This window comes from Lagopus leucura, unplaced genomic scaffold (assembly GCF_019238085.1).
Source record: "Lagopus leucura isolate 7727_CA_CO unplaced genomic scaffold, USGS_WTPT01 Super-Scaffold_100009, whole genome shotgun sequence".
NCBI classification, from domain to species: domain Eukaryota; kingdom Metazoa; phylum Chordata; class Aves; order Galliformes; family Phasianidae; genus Lagopus; species Lagopus leucura.
In genome coordinates, this window is record NW_024962266.1 from 7,691,006 (window position 1) to 7,710,586 (window position 19,581).

Sequence of the window (19,581 nt, forward strand, 5' to 3'; positions counted from 1 at the left end):
CTTCCGTTCCTTAATTCTGTAAATGTTTATCTTGATGTTAAATGCCTCTTTTTTGTTCTGATAATGGGCCAACTTCTCATAATTGTTTGAATTTATTGTTGTCCTAAATTCCAAAAGAAAACAGTGCTTTTATGATTTCAAAAACAAATCAGTACATAGCACTCATGCTCCTGCCTGCTGCCTTAAATCTTAACTCTCAAATCTTGGTCTTGAAAGATTGAAAACTGCTTACGTATTCAATATTAAAATTCTCCATACATAAAATTATCTTCCATACTATAATTGAAAGTGCTTCAGGTTCTGAATATCTCAACTGGGCTGTTTCCCATAAAATGAGGTATGGTTTTCACTCCTTATAGGCATTTGTGGAAGGCCTCTAGGCATGACAAAGAGCATATATAGTAGTCTGGGTTACATGGACAGGGCAGACAATAGGATCTGTCTATGATAGGAGTGTGGTTCGGGCATTACAGAAGTAATGTAGAACAGACTTCAGGTGTATCTTCTGCTTCAGCTTCTGGATATACCCTGACAGAGGGAGTGCATTTGGTCACTCCTGCTAGAGCTGTAATAATTCATGTAAGTAAATATTTGCAGGTCAAAACATTCTGTAGCCTCATAGTTAGGGATGTCATCTATGAGCTGGAAGAAACACATTTGTTCCACTGTTATGGAGATCTAAGATTTCACACCAGAGGAGGAGGAGGCAGTCACCAGAAGGCTGGAATTTAAAATAGTTTTTCATTTATTACTTTCTTACAAAGAAAGTATTTCATACTTCTGGTTTGCTGGTTGACTATTTTGGTCCTGTACTTTACATAAACTGCTTGGTTTAATTTCTTTTTCCTTTTTTCCATTCACAGATTGTTCAAATAGCAGAGTCATTTACACAAAATATCTCAGCTTTGATATTGGTGCCTGAAACTTGTATTCAGCTATATCAATCATATACTGTTATGAATAGTTTAATGAGATTATAATTCTACCTTGTCCCTGTAAGCATGATGTTACATGTGTTGTCTTCTTCAAAAGAAGAAATTGGCAAGAGCAGTTCCAAATCTGTTTGTTTTCTGAAGTAAATGTAACTATATAAAACTGAGAAGGAAACATTAACATTTGAACAGGTATCTTCTATCTTTTTGCCAGCAGTTTTAAGTATGAAGTAATAGAATACCTGATCAGGTATAATGCAATTTTTTTTTATTATTACTTTTTCTTATAACTTCTTGGTACTACCACTACAAGCATTTTCAGAGATAATTCTCCAGTCTGAAAATCTGATCTACCTCAAAGCAGGGCTGATAGGGACAACAGCTGAAGATTTTACTATCGCTTTCCATTTTTATTTCCTAATAAATCTCCAACGCTGCTGGCTTTTAGCAAAGTCATCTCAGTAGCAATTGGCTTTAGGAGTTAAATCAAAATATGCTGTTAATAATTCACATCCTGATGACAGTTATCTGTTTTATACTGTCTCCAGTGAATTGAAAATTCACTTATTTTTTCCTTTGAGAGTTATTATAAGCTGTGTGTGATCTTGGCAAGTACAAGCAAGTCACAAAAATGTATTTTACTTATTTATTTGTAGCTGGCTGACACCTTTTTAAAATGTCTTTTGTGTACTGTTTTAATTTTATTATAAACTTGTTTACAGAAGGTTGAGTGGTAGCTAAGCTGAAATCAGATGTGGATGGCCTTATTTTACTAGTTCATAAAAATGTGTTCGGAACTGGAATAATGAATGAGGCAGTTGATATTTCATGCCTGTTTCTGGTCTAATTAGATTGATATTCTATCAAAAAAAAGAAATCATGTAAATTCTGGACTAATAGCACTGGAGCATGGGATATTACTTCTCACTCTCTGATCTTCTTAACCTACTTGTGAAGTCTTGGACTCATGAAAACTTTGCAGAACATTTGTACTTTGATATAATACTGTCTGAAAATTTGAGAAAATAATTCAGTAGAATCAGTAATAACAGGAAATTGATACACAATATGTGAAGGAGGGTTTTCAGTGTTCTCGTTGAAACCTAAGATCTAAAGGGCCAAATCTTTTTTCATCAGTTCCCTGATACCTAACATAATCCCCAGGAAGATCAAACAACAGTTGCTTCTCACTCCTTATTTCAAATAAAATTCTATAAAATTCCTTTTCCTTAGCCTCATTTTCCTAATGGGGCAGAGATGTCCTAGAATAGTAACTTAGGACAATTCTCTTAATATAGGTAGCCAGAAGTTAAGTGTTTGGCAAAGTAATGGCCATGAATTCATAGCAGCTAACTATCTTCAGGTTTTATTTTTGTGCTGCTTATGATAAATATGTCTGTTTTTAAATGTATGCTCTTCAGTTCTTCCATCAAAATATGTATTTGTAAAAAGGTTTTTGTTTTCATTTTTTATTAAGAACTATGTAGGGGAAAAAATTCCTACCTTTATCTCAAGCAAGTATGTATCCATAACATTCCTATAATATCTGTGAGAAGAGTTTTATAATGAGTTTGGTCTCATAAAAATCTGTTTTATGGACTAGTTCACGGAACTAAAAAAACCTATTTACTGCTTACAGCTTCCCAGATTGTTTTCTTAGCCAGGAGTAATACTCTCTTCTAGTTCAGTATGCTTTTTTGTCTTATTTCTTACTCCATTATACACTATATGAACCCTCTTGGATCAGCTTCCTGGATGTATGTAAACATACATGTCTTAGTTTCTCCACATAATTGTCTTCTGTGATGAATTTAAATGTGAACATCAATGAAAATACACTGCTAAATTGGAATATAAAGTTACTGTATTCATGAAGACTGAGAATTTGTTAGAAATGCTCTACCAGTTTCCTTACCAAATCTCACTCTTTTTTAGTTTTTGTACAAAGTTTGATGCTTAGTTAGGAGTGTTCAATAAAATTAAACAGTACTGCTAAAGCACCTAGTTTTTTGTTCTTATACTCAAACATCTTTGAGGTGTTTTGCTTTCTTAGAAGTAAGGTCAAGCAACAATCGTTGATAAAGCTGACATTACCATGATGATCATGCTCGTTACCATAAAACAAGAAAATCTTTTTTAATTTTAAATACTTTCTCAGTGTTATAGAAATAATATAAAACTGACTCCTGGCAAAAAAAAAAAAAAAAAAAAAAAAAAATGCTGAGAAGAAAGTTAATAACTTTGCTGTTGCCATCAATGGAATTAGATTCTAACCAAATTATTACTATATTGCTTAATAGAAATTAATCCAACTGCTTACTTGATCTTTGGTTTTTGATGAAGAAGAGTTTTAGTCTCTCTTTAAATGTGTTTTCATTCATATAGAATTCAACTTGCACCCTGAAATACAAAAAGAAGGATTAGAATTGAATAAGGAAGACAATAAATTATCATTTTTTCAAAATAACTTTCCCTAATCTGTTCTTTCTGTATGACCAGTGGAACATTTACTATTCAGCCAAAGGCTCACTCAGATTTCAGTGACTTAACATTAAAAAAACTGGAGATAGATACATACATAATTTATATCCTTTACATCCAGATCATTTTCATAATACCAGAACACTCTGCACTGGAAAAGTTGGAAGCATCTATGTTTTTAAATTTTCAATGCAAGATTACTTTCATATCTGCATGCTTGTAAGGAAGATTTTATTGATGTTCAGGTTAAATCTTCCATCTCCATTTAACTATTTCTGTAAAGTTGGCATTGTAGTGATATTTTTTCTATCTTATTGGTGTATTTGTTAAACACTCATGTCTGAGAGTTCACCTTTAATCAAGTACTCCCACCCAAAACAAACCATTCTCTGAACTCCATTTTTTGTCACAGTAAAATACTGAGACCTGAGAGCAAAATTATATTGCCATCATCCAACGTTGTACAGAAAACAGTTCCCCTTCCTATTTATGCTACTAAAACAACAGTGACTTCCTCTCTTCCTCACAATTTGCCCAGACCTCTTTCATGTCTCTGTCCCTCAATTCATTCTGAGCACAACTCTTGCAACAGTGGTCAAACTACAAGGGAAAAAAACAGCATTGTGGAGTACACTAATCATACAGAAAAAATTTAAGCAATTCCAGAGCTGCGCTGCCTACCCTAACATAAATGCAGCATTAGCTTCACTTTCACAGAAGTCCTTCCTAGTTCAACTAATTAAACTTCTCTCACCAATTTCACTTATCCAGTAACTAATCCTCATTCACTTTACCCCAGCACAATTTCTGTTCCTTTTTGAGAAGACAGTACTTGGTTTGGGAACCACCATACTACTTCTAAAGGGACAGCATGAAAGTGAATAGGGAACAGCTACCTGTTCAAAGAGTGGTAGAAGATCTTTAAAATTCTGTGCAATGAAATGTTTGATGAAGTTAAGAGTAAATCCTATCATATACTAGCTTTCCTGCCCTACCTGGCTCTACTTCTTTTGAGATAAGATCTTTAAACATTTTGTAATAAAGGGAAGGAATGCATCTGTGTTTCTCTTTTTAAATTAAGAGTAGCCACAAGTGCATATTTAGTAGAGTTTGAGCTCATAGGGATGCCCTAGAAATTCCCACCAACCTAGAAGAAAAGCCCATCAATTAACAGCCTAATTTTAAGCTTTGATTGGGGTTAAACAGAGTAAGAGTTATGATATTCAAGACAGCGGGAGTTATTGGCATTAGCAGAAGTACAGCTTAAATTATTGGTAACGTTAAGGAAAGTTATGGAAACATGTCCAATGGTTAATTACAAGGTGAGAAGATTTGTGAAGGCCTGAATTTTGCTTCAGTTCTTTTCACAGAATCACAGAACTGTAGGCATTGAAAGGGACCTATTAGGGCTATAGAGTCCTACCCCTTGATAAAGCAGGTTCCCTATAGTAGGTTGCCCTAGGAAGGCATCCAGATGGATCTTAAATATCTCTGGAGAAGGAGGCTCCACAGCCTCTCTGTGCAGCCAATTCCAGTGCTTTGTCACTCAAACAGTAAAGAAGGTATTCCTTGTGTTTGTATGGAACATTTCCCAAGGTATTTACTGTCACTGCGTTAGTGACAGTTTTAGAGAGAAACAGTTCTTGCATTTTGGCAGGTGCAACACGATAAATATATATACGTAATTTTCAAGGATATATTTCAGTAGGTAAACAAAGTGGCATAAGCATCTGAGGTGAGGGATCTTATTTAAAAGGAGTGAGTACAGTATTGGTGATCTTTTTTTACATGATTTAAACTAATCCTAGATTTTAGGTAAGAAAATTACAGTCATCATTTACAATGAAAGAACAACATGTTAACAGAAGGCTGTGAATTAATGATACTGTAGAAAGAGGATGTGGGAGCTAATCAGACTCCTATCACTGCTGCTAAGGACTGCTCTGATAGCCCTCTAGCAGCTGTCTGCTTCTGCCTCGCTGCCCTTAGCAACCAGTGCTCACAGCAGACTGGAATTCCACACTGCAGTCGTTTCCATGGCAAAATGTATTACAAATGCTGCTAACACCACTCCTATGGCTCAATTCTTCCTTCTTCCTCTGATTATTTTTGAAATTCACTAAAAACTATAGTAATCTTCTACATCTGCAGGAAATGCATTATCACACACATGATCACCATACAATTCCATCATACTCTGGCTACTGGACAGAGAGTATCTCACTAATTTAGTTGGCTATTTACTAAGAATAAATGGCTGAAGGAGCCACAGGTAGTGATGAGGATAGGAAACTTTGGATACTGTGCTCTTGTTCAATATTCTCCTTTTGATTATTAGTATTTCAGACGTTGTGGTCTTTTTTACCCCAAGTGTTTACTCTTTTCTGTCTCTTTCCTTCTATAAACTGTAACATGGAAAATGAGAATTTCTGGAATAGAACGCACATTCTGATCCTCACTTGTGGTGTTATTATTGCCTCTTATGAAGAGGGAAAGCCTTGTAGAAGCTTTTCTGGACCCGTTACAAACTTGGTAATTAGGATGTTTCAAGTAAGTGAAATTCATTACAATGTACTACTTATATGAAACCTTGTTCTATTGCAGCAGAAACACTAGTTGGAATTTGGATCCAAGCAGTGGAAGGGTAAAAGTGTGGTTCTGGTGCTGATTGAATGAGAAACATGCAGGACAGACTGACTATCTGTGTATGCAGATGACCTGACCTATGGAACAGCTTTAGTTTTGTTCTGTGTTTGTACTGTTCTTCATGTTTTTCTTCTCCCTGTACCAAGGCAGTCACAGTTCAGTCCCCGGTCAAAAAGTAAGTCAAGCTCATGGATTAATATGCTTATCCTTGATGATAGACAGAAATACTTAATGAATGCTGGACCTTGTATAGATAGCTAGTCGATCATTTCAGACTTTTTCTATGTGGTAGGAATTGAATGTTCATGAAAATCTGACTAAGGGAGTTAAAGAACAGGTCAAATGCTTTACTGACTCTTGGTTCAGCTTTACTGAAAATGCACAAATACAAGTAAATGTATCTCTGGCACAAATAACTGAAATGATTTGCTTCTCTTGAAAACATAATGCTGGCTTTAGCACATGCAGGTGGTTTGTTTTCTAAAGCTTCTAAATTATATACCCTTAATAGTGGTTTTCTCTATTTGAAAATCAGAGAATAGTGATGTCAGTGGAATCTTTCAATCACATCTTAGAGTACCTAAAGTACAATTATATATTATACACTGTTAATCCAGTCAAGATGTAATTTGAGTAGTACATTTTAATATAATATAAAATATAGTCACAAAAACACATCAAGGACACTAACGTAAATTCTTCTTTCTCAAGACTGTAAATCACTGGAACCAGTTCCTTAACTATGACTGCATGTTTGTCACTGCTATTTATATATGCAACTCTAACTCCTTAGTCATGTTTTACAGTAGTTACATTATCACCTTGCATCCTCAATTTTACATTTTTTCTCTTTTGTGTTAGGAAGTAGTAACTGTGGCAGAAATAATTCCTGCAAAAATGAAAGTATGATTGGGATTTCTCGCTATGTGCATGCTAAGAGATGAAAATTTTCATGTTTACTGTTTCCTGATATTGGAATCAGGTTGGTCCAAGTGGAACCAAATTGAAGGAAACTATATCTATTAACTGAATCTTTTTTTAATGGGAAGGGAAATTTCATGTTGTCTTTCCTGCAAGAAGAAACTTGTATAAACAGTCCTTTTTAATTGGGATTTTCAAATCCAATATATGTGAAATTGTGTTAGATGTCAAAATTTAAAGTTTATATAATATGGTGTAGATAGCTGCTTCAAAATGAAGTCATTTCAGTGCAAAACGGATTTATTTTTTTTTAATTCACTTCTAGAAAAAGTCTCGTGTATTTTAATGATGACTATCTTGGGTAGATGCCCTCCTTTATGAAATTTTTCAAGTTCAGACATACTCAGTATTCTGATTTGGTTAGAGCTTCACAGAGAAGTCATCCTATTAACACAATGTACTTTCCAGGCGAAAAAGCAGAAGTTAGATGGCAGACACTTCTACAACTACAGCAATCTATTCATTCAATCTGTACTCTCTGAGGATACAGAGTCATGAAGCCTGCCTGGGTAAACCACATATGTTGCATGAAGGAACTAGAAATTATTGTTCTTAGAGTATTTTCTACTTTTATATTATTGTGTTTTACTGCTAAATATTGAAAATAGAGAGTTTGAAGCTATTTCTCACTGCTTACCAAACTTCTGACTGCGTAACATTTCCAATGAATTGCTACCTCAGTAAGATTGTCTCCTCTCATTTTCTCTAAATAAATAAATAAATAAATAAATAAAAGTCTTAGTAAGTACACTAAGTAGTTACATTTATATCTACACTCAAGCTCTATCCTAAGCACCACCCCTGGCCATGCAGCATGTTTCAATTGTTTATAGCCTTACATCTCTTCACATTCTTGCTCCTACTTCCTTCTTTGGTCCTCTGAGATCTCTCTTCTTCTTCATGCTCAGATGACAGTTTACATCTCATTCCAATTCCTCCTCCTCTCTATTCCTCCATTCAAATTTTAAACTTCTTCCTATTTCTTCATAGATTGTCCTATACTACAGTCCCTTACAGAGTTCACCTTGTCCTGCCTTCTTTACACTAGAGAAATTCCTTTTTTTTCCACCTGAAAACATGGCTTCTTTCCTTTGCTGCAATTCTCTAAATCAACTTTCGCTTTCAATACACCTTTCCTCTTTATACATTCATCACCTGGAAATGTAACTAAGAACTCTGTTTTCCTTCCTCCTAAACCTTTTCTGTTTTCCGTTGGAAACTACTTTTGGTGAAAGTGTCTCATTCTCTTATTTTTACTTTAGCTCTTTCTTTTGCAGAATTCATTCATTCTCTCCCATAGCACTTGTCTTACTTTCTGCTGAGACTGAGAATTGTTTGCTTCCGAGTGTCTGGTATGATACTGTTTTGATTCCAGGAGAAAAACAATGTTGATAATGCACAGATATTTATAGTTGCCTGCTAAGAAGTGTTGTACAGAACCAAGGCCGTTTGCAGTGAAGTGCCTAAGGAGCTGAGAGGGAACAGAATTAGCTGATTTAAACTGGCCAAAGAGATTTTCCATACCATATAACATGAAGCAGGAGGAGTTTGGAGGGGGGTGGAAATTCATCTCTGTCTCTCTTCCGCTGCTGGGAGGCAGTTGGGCATTGACTGGGGAGTGGTGTGTAATTGTCTGTGCATCTCGTTACATACATTCATATATGTATATGTATATTTGTTGTAATTGTTACCCTTTCCCCTTTCTCGATCTTAGTAAATAGTTTTATCTCAAACCACAAGTTCTACTTTGTTTTTTTTTCTGATTCCCTTCTCCATCACACTGAGAATGGGAGTGAGCAAACAACTGTGTGGAGCTCAGTCACCTGCTGAGTTAAACCACTTCACCACCACCACTTCTAACTCTAACCACAGACATAATAGAATGCATAGCCTTCTCTCTAGGTCTCCTTCTATGCCATTGTCAACAATGACATTGTGACCAGGTGTCATTAATTTAGTGTTACTACTGGCAGTGTTTTCATTATCCATCTCCTCTTGTCATCATATTGTTTAGATTAACAATAAATCTCAAAGTCATTCCTTTGCTTCTTAGTGTACAAAAGCCTTAGCTGTGCCATGGCTATCTCTGTACCTCATTGAAATGTTATCATTTCATAACCTTAAGGGATCTCAGTCTTTTGAGATGTTGGTCTTCCTTCTCCTCATGGATTATTTCATCAATTTTCAGCCTGCTTCCAGTGTTGCACATAGAGACAGCCCACAGATATTATAAACTTTGCAGAACTGCATAAACGCCATACAGGTCTATTGGTGATACATAGCCCCTGAAAGACACCTTTTTTTCAGGCCAATCAGAAACATAATGGCAAGCAGATAATAGATAATAAAAACATCCAGTGTATGTTCAAAATAGATGATGGCAGTGAGGGAGTTATAATATTGCTACTCCAACATTTAACATATGCTGCTATTTTACAGTAGGCTTTATTCTGATAAGTTTGGATGCAGTTTCCATGCTCTCAATTTAACACATTTTTCTTACAGAGCTAGCAGTTAAACACTATGAGGGACACTGTCATGAATATTACCTAGACAGTGAGAGAAACAGACATTCAGATAAAAAGGAGCCTTAAATTTTCCTGGTAGATGTTGTCATCTCAAAATGTAAGAATCTCAGACTGAATGCTCTCTTTAGATGTGGCCACTTAATCAAATCATCTTTGTTGGTATAGCAGCTTTTTTTTTTTCCCTTTATGGTTTTTGTTTCTGTAGTGGCCCAAGATTTAAAACACCAGAAAACACTGTGTTCAGATGTGTTCTTTACTAAGATTTAGTTCAAAGTGCCTTCACTTTTTAAGAAAATGCTGAACAAACATTCTTCTTAAAGTTAGTCCCTTGAAAGTGTTTAAAGTTAGCTTGTGAGCACCAGTGACATTCAAATCACAAATCACTTAAACTAATCTGTTATTGTTCTTCTTCAAGTTACCTTTTTCTTTCTTATCACTCAAAACTGCACCTTTTCTAAAGCAGCAAGTAGGACAAAGCTGAGAACTGTTAGCACATGGTATCCTCGAAGACGAGATCATTTATCTTGGCTTTATTTTTACTTAAAAAGTAGGAAATTAAGGTTTAGCTATTTGAAAATGGAGCAACAAGGAGAAGATTAAAAGAGCAGATGGATATGCGAGAAAAAAAAAGAATCCAAAAAAAGGAACAAAAACCTTGTGGGTGAATCCCAATCTGTCATTTTTAAGGAATCACATGACCAAGTGTAAAACATAACTTTAAATATGACTTAGTAATATGGTATCAGAAATCCATTGGCAGTTACCTATGTCAAGATCAATGCTCAGTACCATCAGTGAAAAGATTCTCCCCACTTACAGTTGAGTAAAATAACCAAATATAAAATAATCACGCTGGACTTCCCTTATTGCTTCATGTATTTCATTAATATTTTTCTCCCAAAATGGAAGGCATTTTCTTGCCACTTTATTTGTACAAAATACTCCGTGCAAGTCTGGAGATCAGTGTGAGTTTCAGAAGAACATATTTATTGATTCTTCTCTAATATAAAGAGCTCTCCACAGCTCTTTATTGTTGACATCTGGCTTTCTTATTACTTCTGTGACTTTTCTGCTTTTGATATATATATTTTTATTAAACTGCACTACATTAGATCTGCCTGCTGATTTTCCATTAAAACCAATAGCATTTCCAGAAAAAATGGACGGTATGTCAAGTCAGAAAAACAAACGTTGAAGGTCTTCCTCTAAATAAAATGTTGAGATTCAGTAAGTTAACCTACTTTTTTATATAAGGCATAGTATGCTATACAGAAGTGTTAGCTGTACTCCCCAAAAGGAAATATAACATTATGGGAAAAAATTGTCTTAAACTACCTACAGTGGTCGATGTTCATAGCAGAACTTATGTGATCTTTGTATTTTGTCTTACTCTCTGATTAACATTCTTTTACAAGAGAAGTTTCAGAAAATAAATTCTGAATTTTAAGGCAGAAACATCAGCATGTTATGTCAAAATCACAAATTCCTGTTTTTCTTCTAAAAATTGTTTTGTTCAAGAAGGTAACTGTGCTTTAGATTTCCTTAATCACTATTTAAGCAGAAAATCTAATGAATTTTTCCAAGCAAAATGCATTCATCAAGCTGGACAACAGTCTTGTTCAGTTTCATTTTTGGCATTGTTTGGGCTTTTGAACCCATTTATAAAAAAACTTCTGAAATTTTGTTTTTGTACCCTGCATAAAACTACAGTTACTGTGCAAGAGATTAAGCTGTCTTTTTTATCACATTGCCTTAGTGGGAAGTGATCTGTATTCTGTGTCCAACCTTTTGGGAGCTATGTTCTTCTCATACTTCTTTGCCCTAGCTTGGTTGTCTTAATTGCTTCCTAGATAACTGCAAGGAAATGATAATGAGTCTTAGCTGGTTAACAGCTTCCTACTGAGCCCTGAAGTGAAAACAGCATAAGTAAGACCATCTTCACTGAAAATGCTAAGAAAGCCTTATGAGAAGCATCTGATAAACTGCAAGTGTCTGCAGTTTCAGAAAACAACACTGCATTTATCCTTCAAATGTGAAAATCTTCCAATTTCCCTTCTAAGTGTTAGGCTAAAAGTGAGTAAAAGTGAATCCAAGTGTGGAGCCCCCAGTACAAGAAAGATAGGGAGCTGTTGGAGAGAGTCCAGAGGAGGGCCACAAAGATGATCAGGGGACTGGAGCTCCTCCCCTATGAAGACTGGCTGAGGGAGTTGGGCTTGTTCAGCCTGGAGAAAAAAAGGCTGCGGGGTGACCTCATTGCAGCCTATCAATACCTGAAGGGAGCCTATAGAGGGGAGGGGGGATCAACTCTTTGAAAGGGTTGATAACTGCAGGACAAGGGGAAATGGTTTTAAGTTGAGGGAGGGGAGATTTAGGCTGGAGGTAGGGGGAAATTCTTTACCAAGAGAGTGGTGAGGTGCTGGAACAGGCTGTCAGAGAGGTTGTGGATGCCCCATCCACGTAGGTGTTCAAGGCCAGATTGGATTGGGCCCTGGGCAGCCTGGTCTAGCATTGAATGGGGAGGTTGGTGGCCCTGTCTGTGGCAGGGGGCGTTGGAGATTCATGATCCTTGAGGTCCCTTCCAACCCTGGCCATTATTTGGTTCTGTCATTCTGTGAGTACATTTTGCACTTAAGATCCTACTTTTTTTTAATTGGACACCAAATAGATATCTCTAATCAATCTGAATTGTCTGATGCCTCTCTGACCTGATCTTTCTTTTTTTTTTTCCTTCTCCTAAAATTGCTTCCTTCAAGATGAAAACTAGGCATAACTAAATTGCTTTATTTCTCATAAAATGACCATACTAATGATATTTGGAGGAGAAATGAAGCATGAAATATTGCATGTTTCTTTAAAACAAATAGAAATCTGAAGTGAAGATAACTATTAACCATAAGAAAAAAGCATTTGAACACACTGAAGATGCTTTTATATTCACATAGATGGAGATACATGTTTTCAATGTGCAATTGAAAAAAAATTTGCAGATAAAACTCATACCAGTCAGTGAAAGTTTGGCACACACTTTGTAATTCACATGTGCTTATGCAGTTGCCATCCAGGTATAAACTATATTTTCAGATAACAGAGGAATTTACTGTCAGGGAGGTCATGGAAAACTAAACACTGAAATGGTTGAGCTAATATAACCTTCAAATATTTAAACCTTTACGAAAATTAAGCTGGTGCTAATTTTAACCTCAAGTGACATTAGATGTAGATCATAAATCACAGACTCATAGAATGGTGTGGGTTGAAAGGATCAAGCTCCTACCCCTCTGCTGCAGACAGGTCCATCAACTTCCACATTTAATACCAGACCAGGCTGCACAGGGCCCCATCCAGTCTGGCCTTGAACACCTACAGGAATGGGGCATCCACAGCTTCTCTGGGCAGCCTGTTACAGCACCTCACCATTCTCAGAGTAAAGAACTTTCCCCTGATATCCAACCTAAATCTTCCCTCCTTCAACTTAAAACCATTTCCCCTTGTAATGCTACTGTCTACCCTTTCAAAGAGTTGACGCCCCTACTGTAAATAGGCTCCCTTTACATCTGAAAGGCTGCAACGAGGTCATTCCACAGTCTTCCCTTCTCCAGGCTGAAGATGTATGTGCACTTGTGTATTCCTGTGATATATACACATTAGATTCCTCAATTATTAACCCTTTGCATGTTTGCCTCAGGAAAAAAAAAAAAAAGTAGAGAAAAAAAAAGTAGAACGTTTCTTTGGTTTCTTCATCTTGGGAGATGGGAAAGGAGAAAAGTGCTCAATTTCACTTTGTTAGCACCATTGCCACTTACTCTTCTTTCATCCCTAATCCCTGAAGTTCTCTCTTGCCACCCCCAGCTGTCAACACAGTCTGGTTTGTCACCTTCTAATCTTCTCCAAAAAAGGCTGAGTGTGGAGTAAGTGCCAGTGCTGCTCTCCAGGGCCTTGAGTAGTAGACTCATTCACAAGAGTTTATACAGCACAAGGAAAGTAGGGTGAATTTTATGCTGAGTGGAAGGTGAATTCATGTGTACATCTATGCAATGATGTAACATAAATAACAGGTAGGGCTGCTAAGATAGTTATGTCCGGAAAAATGACATTTATTTAACAGGTGCTATATAGTGCAATTGAATTTAAGTGACAGTCTAAACCTCTATTGCAATAGTAATTTTAAAGGCCAAATGACAGGACTGAGATTTCTCCAATTGTGAATTTAAGAAAAAAAGAGAGAGAAACAATTGTTACATAGAAGGCGCAGACTACAGTTAACACAAGAGAAAGCTATGGCTGATAGAAGCAGATGCTCAGGACTATAATGTAGTTGATAGATACTTGACATCATGCGAGGCTCAAACTGAGGGAACAGAGTAGGATCTTAATTTCCTTATGTAATTCGCAGAGCAGGGATTAGCAGCTCTGAAAGGGAAGAGGCTCAAGCATTGGCCTTTGATGCCAGTTTGTACTACAAAGAAAGGGCTGCTGACAGAGGCCTGACAGTGCAGAGCTGTCTGGGACATGAGGGTGTGCTTGGACTGCGCATCCAAGTCTACTACTATCAGTTCCAGCTATCTGAATCTGAAAGCAGCCAAGTGTATTCATAAATGAAAAATATATACACATTTGCAGTTCAGGGTAACTTACAGAATCATTAGAAAAAAAAACCTGTTTCTATAACTATATTGATCATAAGAACAAAATGGAGAGAATATAGAAATATATGTGAGAATGGGGTAAGTTCACTGAGAGAAGAATCAGAAAAGAGATCTACCGGAATGATCTTAGAACAAGACTCAGTGTGTTAACTTGCTCTGTTCTTATGCCTTGTCTCTTATCGCCTACTACTCTCTGCTAAGTAACTGACCAATCACACCAGTTTAATCTGTGATTAACAAACTAGGCAGTCTTTGATTTTAAGAGAAAACTAGCTGAGCAGAGTCAAATACTACCAGTATAAGATTAATATTATGAGAAATTTTATCTCTTGTTAATAGGGTTAAAAGCTTATAATATTCAACGTCAGCTGTATGAATTCGTAGCCAACTGAAACAACAGTATAATTTGCTAGCTTGCTAAAATGAAGCATGATATAGCTACCTATTCAAGTTTGTAGGGTTCTTAAAATCAAAATGGATTATTTTTCATTCATAGTTACAACTGTGAAAGAAGTGCAAGTAAGAGGATGTATAACTATGGTATTCCCAGGAGGAGAGTTTTATGGTTATCTTTTTTCATTAAGTTAGTACTGGAGTAGTAATAGCTACCCACAGCAAAGAGCTGAACCTTCCCATCCTACTCTACCTGCACAAATACATAGCTACTACATGAAGGCTGCTAAGCCACTGTGCTGTCTGGAAGGAAGCAGCTTTCCAGTTACTTCTGTAAACTTGCTTTTTTCCTTCAGTAGTTCTATTTTCATCTTTGTCTTCAAACACTATAAGTGCTTCTTAAGTATCAGTCTTTAGCATGCCTTCAGGATTAGGAGGCAGTTCAGTATGCTGAACTCTTCATTGTTTGATCTATATTTGATCAGGACACTCTGGTCCTGTGTTCCATCTACTTGCTGCAAATTGCTTGACTTCTGACACATTCCTCTTGAAATTGGAGTCATATGCTCTTCTATTTCCCTAAAGGGCTTTTCTACAATGGTTTGTCCTAGATTCAAGGTCTCAGGATTTCATACAAATATAATTAATAATAAAAATACAAGGCAAATGTATATGAAGTTCAAAAGCAGATTTTTATGTATTTTCTTATTCTTCTCTTTATGAATTCCTAAGAATGCCTTGTTTTTTTAAAAAAAAATTATATATATATATATATATACAGTAGTCAAAAAGATGTTATTCTGTACTATAGTTACTCAAGTTGGAGAAAGTGTTAGTATCTTAAAAGGACGGGAGATAATTCTCAGCTTGCAGTGATTTTAGTTTCTTTAGAATTGCATAAGCCACATCCACAATGGTAGACAACAAATTGTCTGTAACCTGAAAATTGGAATTGTAACCAGACATAAAGTTGTAACCACCACATTAGGGTGAAAAGTAAAGATTAAAAAATGGCAGCTAAATAAAATCATGGCAAAAAGCTAACAAAACAACAGCAAAAATGTTTACAGCATATGTTAGGATTGATAAAAATACAAGTACCAGTGATAATGTTGATGGGAGATGAAAAAGAACAAATGGCACCCATGCCAAGACCTTCAAGTTGGATTTAGGCTAGGAACAAACTAAGAGCAGAGCAAATGACAGATATAAATAGAATATGAGCTGTAGCACTCTGCTCCATTATGAGATAATTGGAAGAGATAGATAAGGGAGAAGTCTGAAGTGAACATCATGTACTTAATTTTTTTTAAGTCATTTAGAAAGGTTCTATGGAGACTGATGCTGCAATAATAATAATAATATATATAAGAAAAAGTAAGCAACCCAAAAAGGTTGCTGTAATACAAAATGAGAACCTGTCCTCAGAGGAGACATTTTCTTCAGGAAAGAAGGTACAATAACAATGCCACTATGGCCAAAGAAGCATAGAAATATACCATCATTTTTATTTTTTTTTAATAATTTTTTTTAATAGAAGTAGATTAGGTTGAAAATCAAAGATGAAAGAAAAAACTGAGTAGGAAAGTGATATAACTTGAAGAATAAAATAACATGCAGTCCTTTGTCATAAAAGAATATGTATTCTACCTGGAGCTAGAACTGAGAGAATCCTAATAGAATAAGCCAGGTAACTTCTTACAAATGTACAAAAGCAGAGGATTTTTTGCACTTATAAAGTAGAAGTAGCCTAAGCAAGACAGAATTAATCATCATTGGCCTTGAACCCAAACAATAAGCACACTAAAATAATCAGTAATGCTGAATAAGTATTTCAACACTTATGCACATAGTCAGTTGCAGTGCAAAGAAATAATAAATCCATATATCTCAATTCTCTCTGTGTGGTGTGACATGGTATTATGTAGACAGAAGTGTGTTCATCAGCATTAATTGACAAGAGTGACTGCTGTACATGTGGCCACAGAAGTGATAAAAATGTTTAGTAGTCTAACAGGATAGACATAAAGTTCAGGTATAGAGTGAGCCACTTTGGCTCTGAGGAGGGAAAACAGTAGAAACAGGCTGTCAGAATATTGCATATTCCTATATATATATATGTATATGTGTGTACCAGGTACTCAGATAAATGTAGCTGCACAACACAAAGTTGCTAATGATGTACTCCTATTTTTCTGTTTTCTATTGTGGTTTTTCTATTGCTTCAATTGCAACCTAACTTGCAAGTGATAATTTTAAACGCATTTTTGTCTGCTCTATCAATTGTGTATAAGTATATACTTATCAGTAAGCGAAGTACTTGGTATCCTCATAGGAGAACTGATAAATAAAAGACTACCAAATAAATACTTTGAATACTCACACCGAAGAAAAGGCAAAACATTAGTTGTTAATCTGAATGAAGTTTCCTTTGGGCCCTCATCTGGAAATGCTTTCTAGATTGTTTCTGTGGTTTGTTTTGGTTTGCTTCTTTTATTTTTAAAAAACAAGAAAATTAAGGATTCCAAGAGATGAGGATATCACTTTGCTTGGTATTGAGAAAAAAATAGGAAAAAAATAGTATTCCCTATTAAGAATTTATTACTAAATATATAAAAGAAGATAAAGACTTAATGACTTCATTTGTTACAATAAACATTTGTCTTAACTGAAGAAGTATTGAAAAGGGTAGGACTGGGAATGAAAAAGTAAAAAATTCAACGATTAGTTTTACAAAGACCCTCATTCCCTTCGCTTGCATGCAAGTGAAATCCTGCATCATATAACGAGTTAATGAGACTATGGCTACTTACTGTCACTGTAGGCTAATATTCCATCCTAGTACCTCATAAGGCATAGAGCAGTTGTCACAAATCTGTGATTTGTGTTTATGTGTAAAAGGAAATTGGTCTATACTGATAACTTTTCAGTCTCTACTGCATGCTTTTTTTTTTTCCCCACAAAAAGAGTGTTTATTTATTTATATACTTTAAGGAATTACAATTACTCACAAACTCTGAACACATAATAGAACAAATGAATGTCACTGGTATCTTAGATGTCACCTGTCTGATACTGTTCTTCACAGCCAACAAGGTACAGTGTAACTACAGATTTCATGTAAATCTCATTCTCCTTGGAGTGAGCTATTACACTTTCTATGACACATACATAAGGTATGGTTTTTAATTGGCTTTTTCTTAGATTAAGAAAACTTTAAAATATGTTTTCACAATATTGTAGCAGTTTATTCTATATTTTTAATTCTAATTAAATAGCACTTTCACAACGTAGTGCGATGATTAAGCACTTCAGTGTAAAAGTGCTGCTCATCAGTAGATTACCTGGTAGAATTCTGTGCCCGGTATTTTATTTTTTAAATAATCTCAAAATTCCATGATGTGCTTTAGATGTTTTTACAAAATGGGTTAGCAGGTGCCTTTGGAAAAGTGGCTTGTTCAATGTAAACTATGACCTCCCAGATGAAGGCAGATATTTCAAAGTTCGGTGGCTTTAGTGAGGGTCAAATTACTTAAGATTTTTTCAGCTAACTGTATTGCTGAGATGGGTTTGAATAGGTTTTGTTCTATCATTGTTCTTATGCTTTATATAGATCTTAAGGCAGAGCAGTTAGTAATAGGTGGAATACCTGCATACAATGAGCAGAGGTGTGTTTATGGATCAACTATATTAACATAAGGAGGTCTGATAATGAATTGTCAAATGCCTAGGGTAATACAAGAAGGCATAACAGTACTTTCAACTCTTTCTTCTTTCCGTATGAACATTTCTGTCCATGTAAAGTGGCATTGCCATTCCTAGAAAGGAAAGGAATTTCTAAACCCACAGGTCACCATAGCCCAAAGAGAAGTAGCAGCAGATTGTTAGACAACTCCAGCTCTTCGTCGCCACTCCACAAGTCTCAGATTAGCCCATGGTGCATGTCACAAGACTGGCTCACAAAAATTCCCTTTCTACCATTTCTCAGACATCCCTACTGATATCCTCAGAGATGCTTTACTCTGAAGCATTTCTAGTGGCCCAACTCATTCTTCCTAACGTGAAATGCCATGCCAAGGTTGCATTAAACCTGTTTGAATGACCACTTGAGTTGGTTAAACGGCACAAAAATCACATTGTTCAAGTTTTCATGAATAGTTAATTGCTACAATTTGTCGTATTAAACAAATTTATAATACAGCATTCATCTTACTTTGTGAGGTTTTTTGTTTCGTGTTTTTTTTTCCTCCAGACTATAATCTGTAGATTGCCAAATTAGGGGAAAAAATCAGAAGCAAAAACTAATCTGGCCCTTAAAATCCAGTGCACTTTAAATGTATGGGGGTTTTTGTGTGAGATTAGCTAAATTAATCAGTCAGTTAATTAATGTGTGTACTACAAAATATTTTGCTACACTTTGTGTGTCTGTATTGTCTTTTTTTTTTTTTTTTTTAATGATTACTGAGAGAACAAAACAGTAATTAAAAACCAGGTAGTAACTACAAAAACATCTTTTAAATAATAGTTCATATATCTGATTAAAACACTTGTATGGAAACTGCTGAGTCACAGCCTGAACCACTGATTGATCACCTGGGGAAAGGATCTGGTCAGCCCTGGGAGCACGGGTGAAGGCAATTCAGCTGTGTGACCAGAAGGGATGGAGTCTGGCTGCAGCTCTCTTAAAGCTCATTTAAGGGCTGACTGGTAGTAGGGAAGGATCTCTTGCTGGAGATGCCCCCCCCCCCCCTCTTCTGGAGTTTTCTTCCTGAGCCTAGATGTTTAGAGATGGGTGAGCGCTTTTTCTTTGTAGTTTTCTTTGTAGTACCCTTCTATCATGCTAGTCCCTTTGTCAGTATGTTGCCTGTATCACCATTCCTCTGTGCTGATCTGTCTGACTGTTACACCACTAATCAAATACAAAATTGTTATATGCAGTGGAAGCAGAGTTTGCTTACTTTTCAAAAGGGTGCA

At 35.8% G+C, this 19,581-nt stretch overlaps 1 protein-coding gene across 3 annotated transcripts in view; it reads right to left on the reverse strand.

Annotated features, from left to right (window-relative positions):
- KCNT2 (potassium sodium-activated channel subfamily T member 2) overlaps positions 1-19,581 on the reverse strand; it is a 117,922-nt gene that overhangs the window by 90,470 nt on the left and 7,871 nt on the right. For all 3 annotated transcript variants that reach the window (XM_042873727.1, XM_042873726.1, XM_042873728.1), the window contains exon 2: positions 3,253-3,332. In XM_042873727.1, coding sequence (XP_042729661.1) covers positions 3,253-3,332 — 80 coding nt within the window. The remainder of the gene's footprint in view (positions 1-3,252; positions 3,333-19,581) is intronic.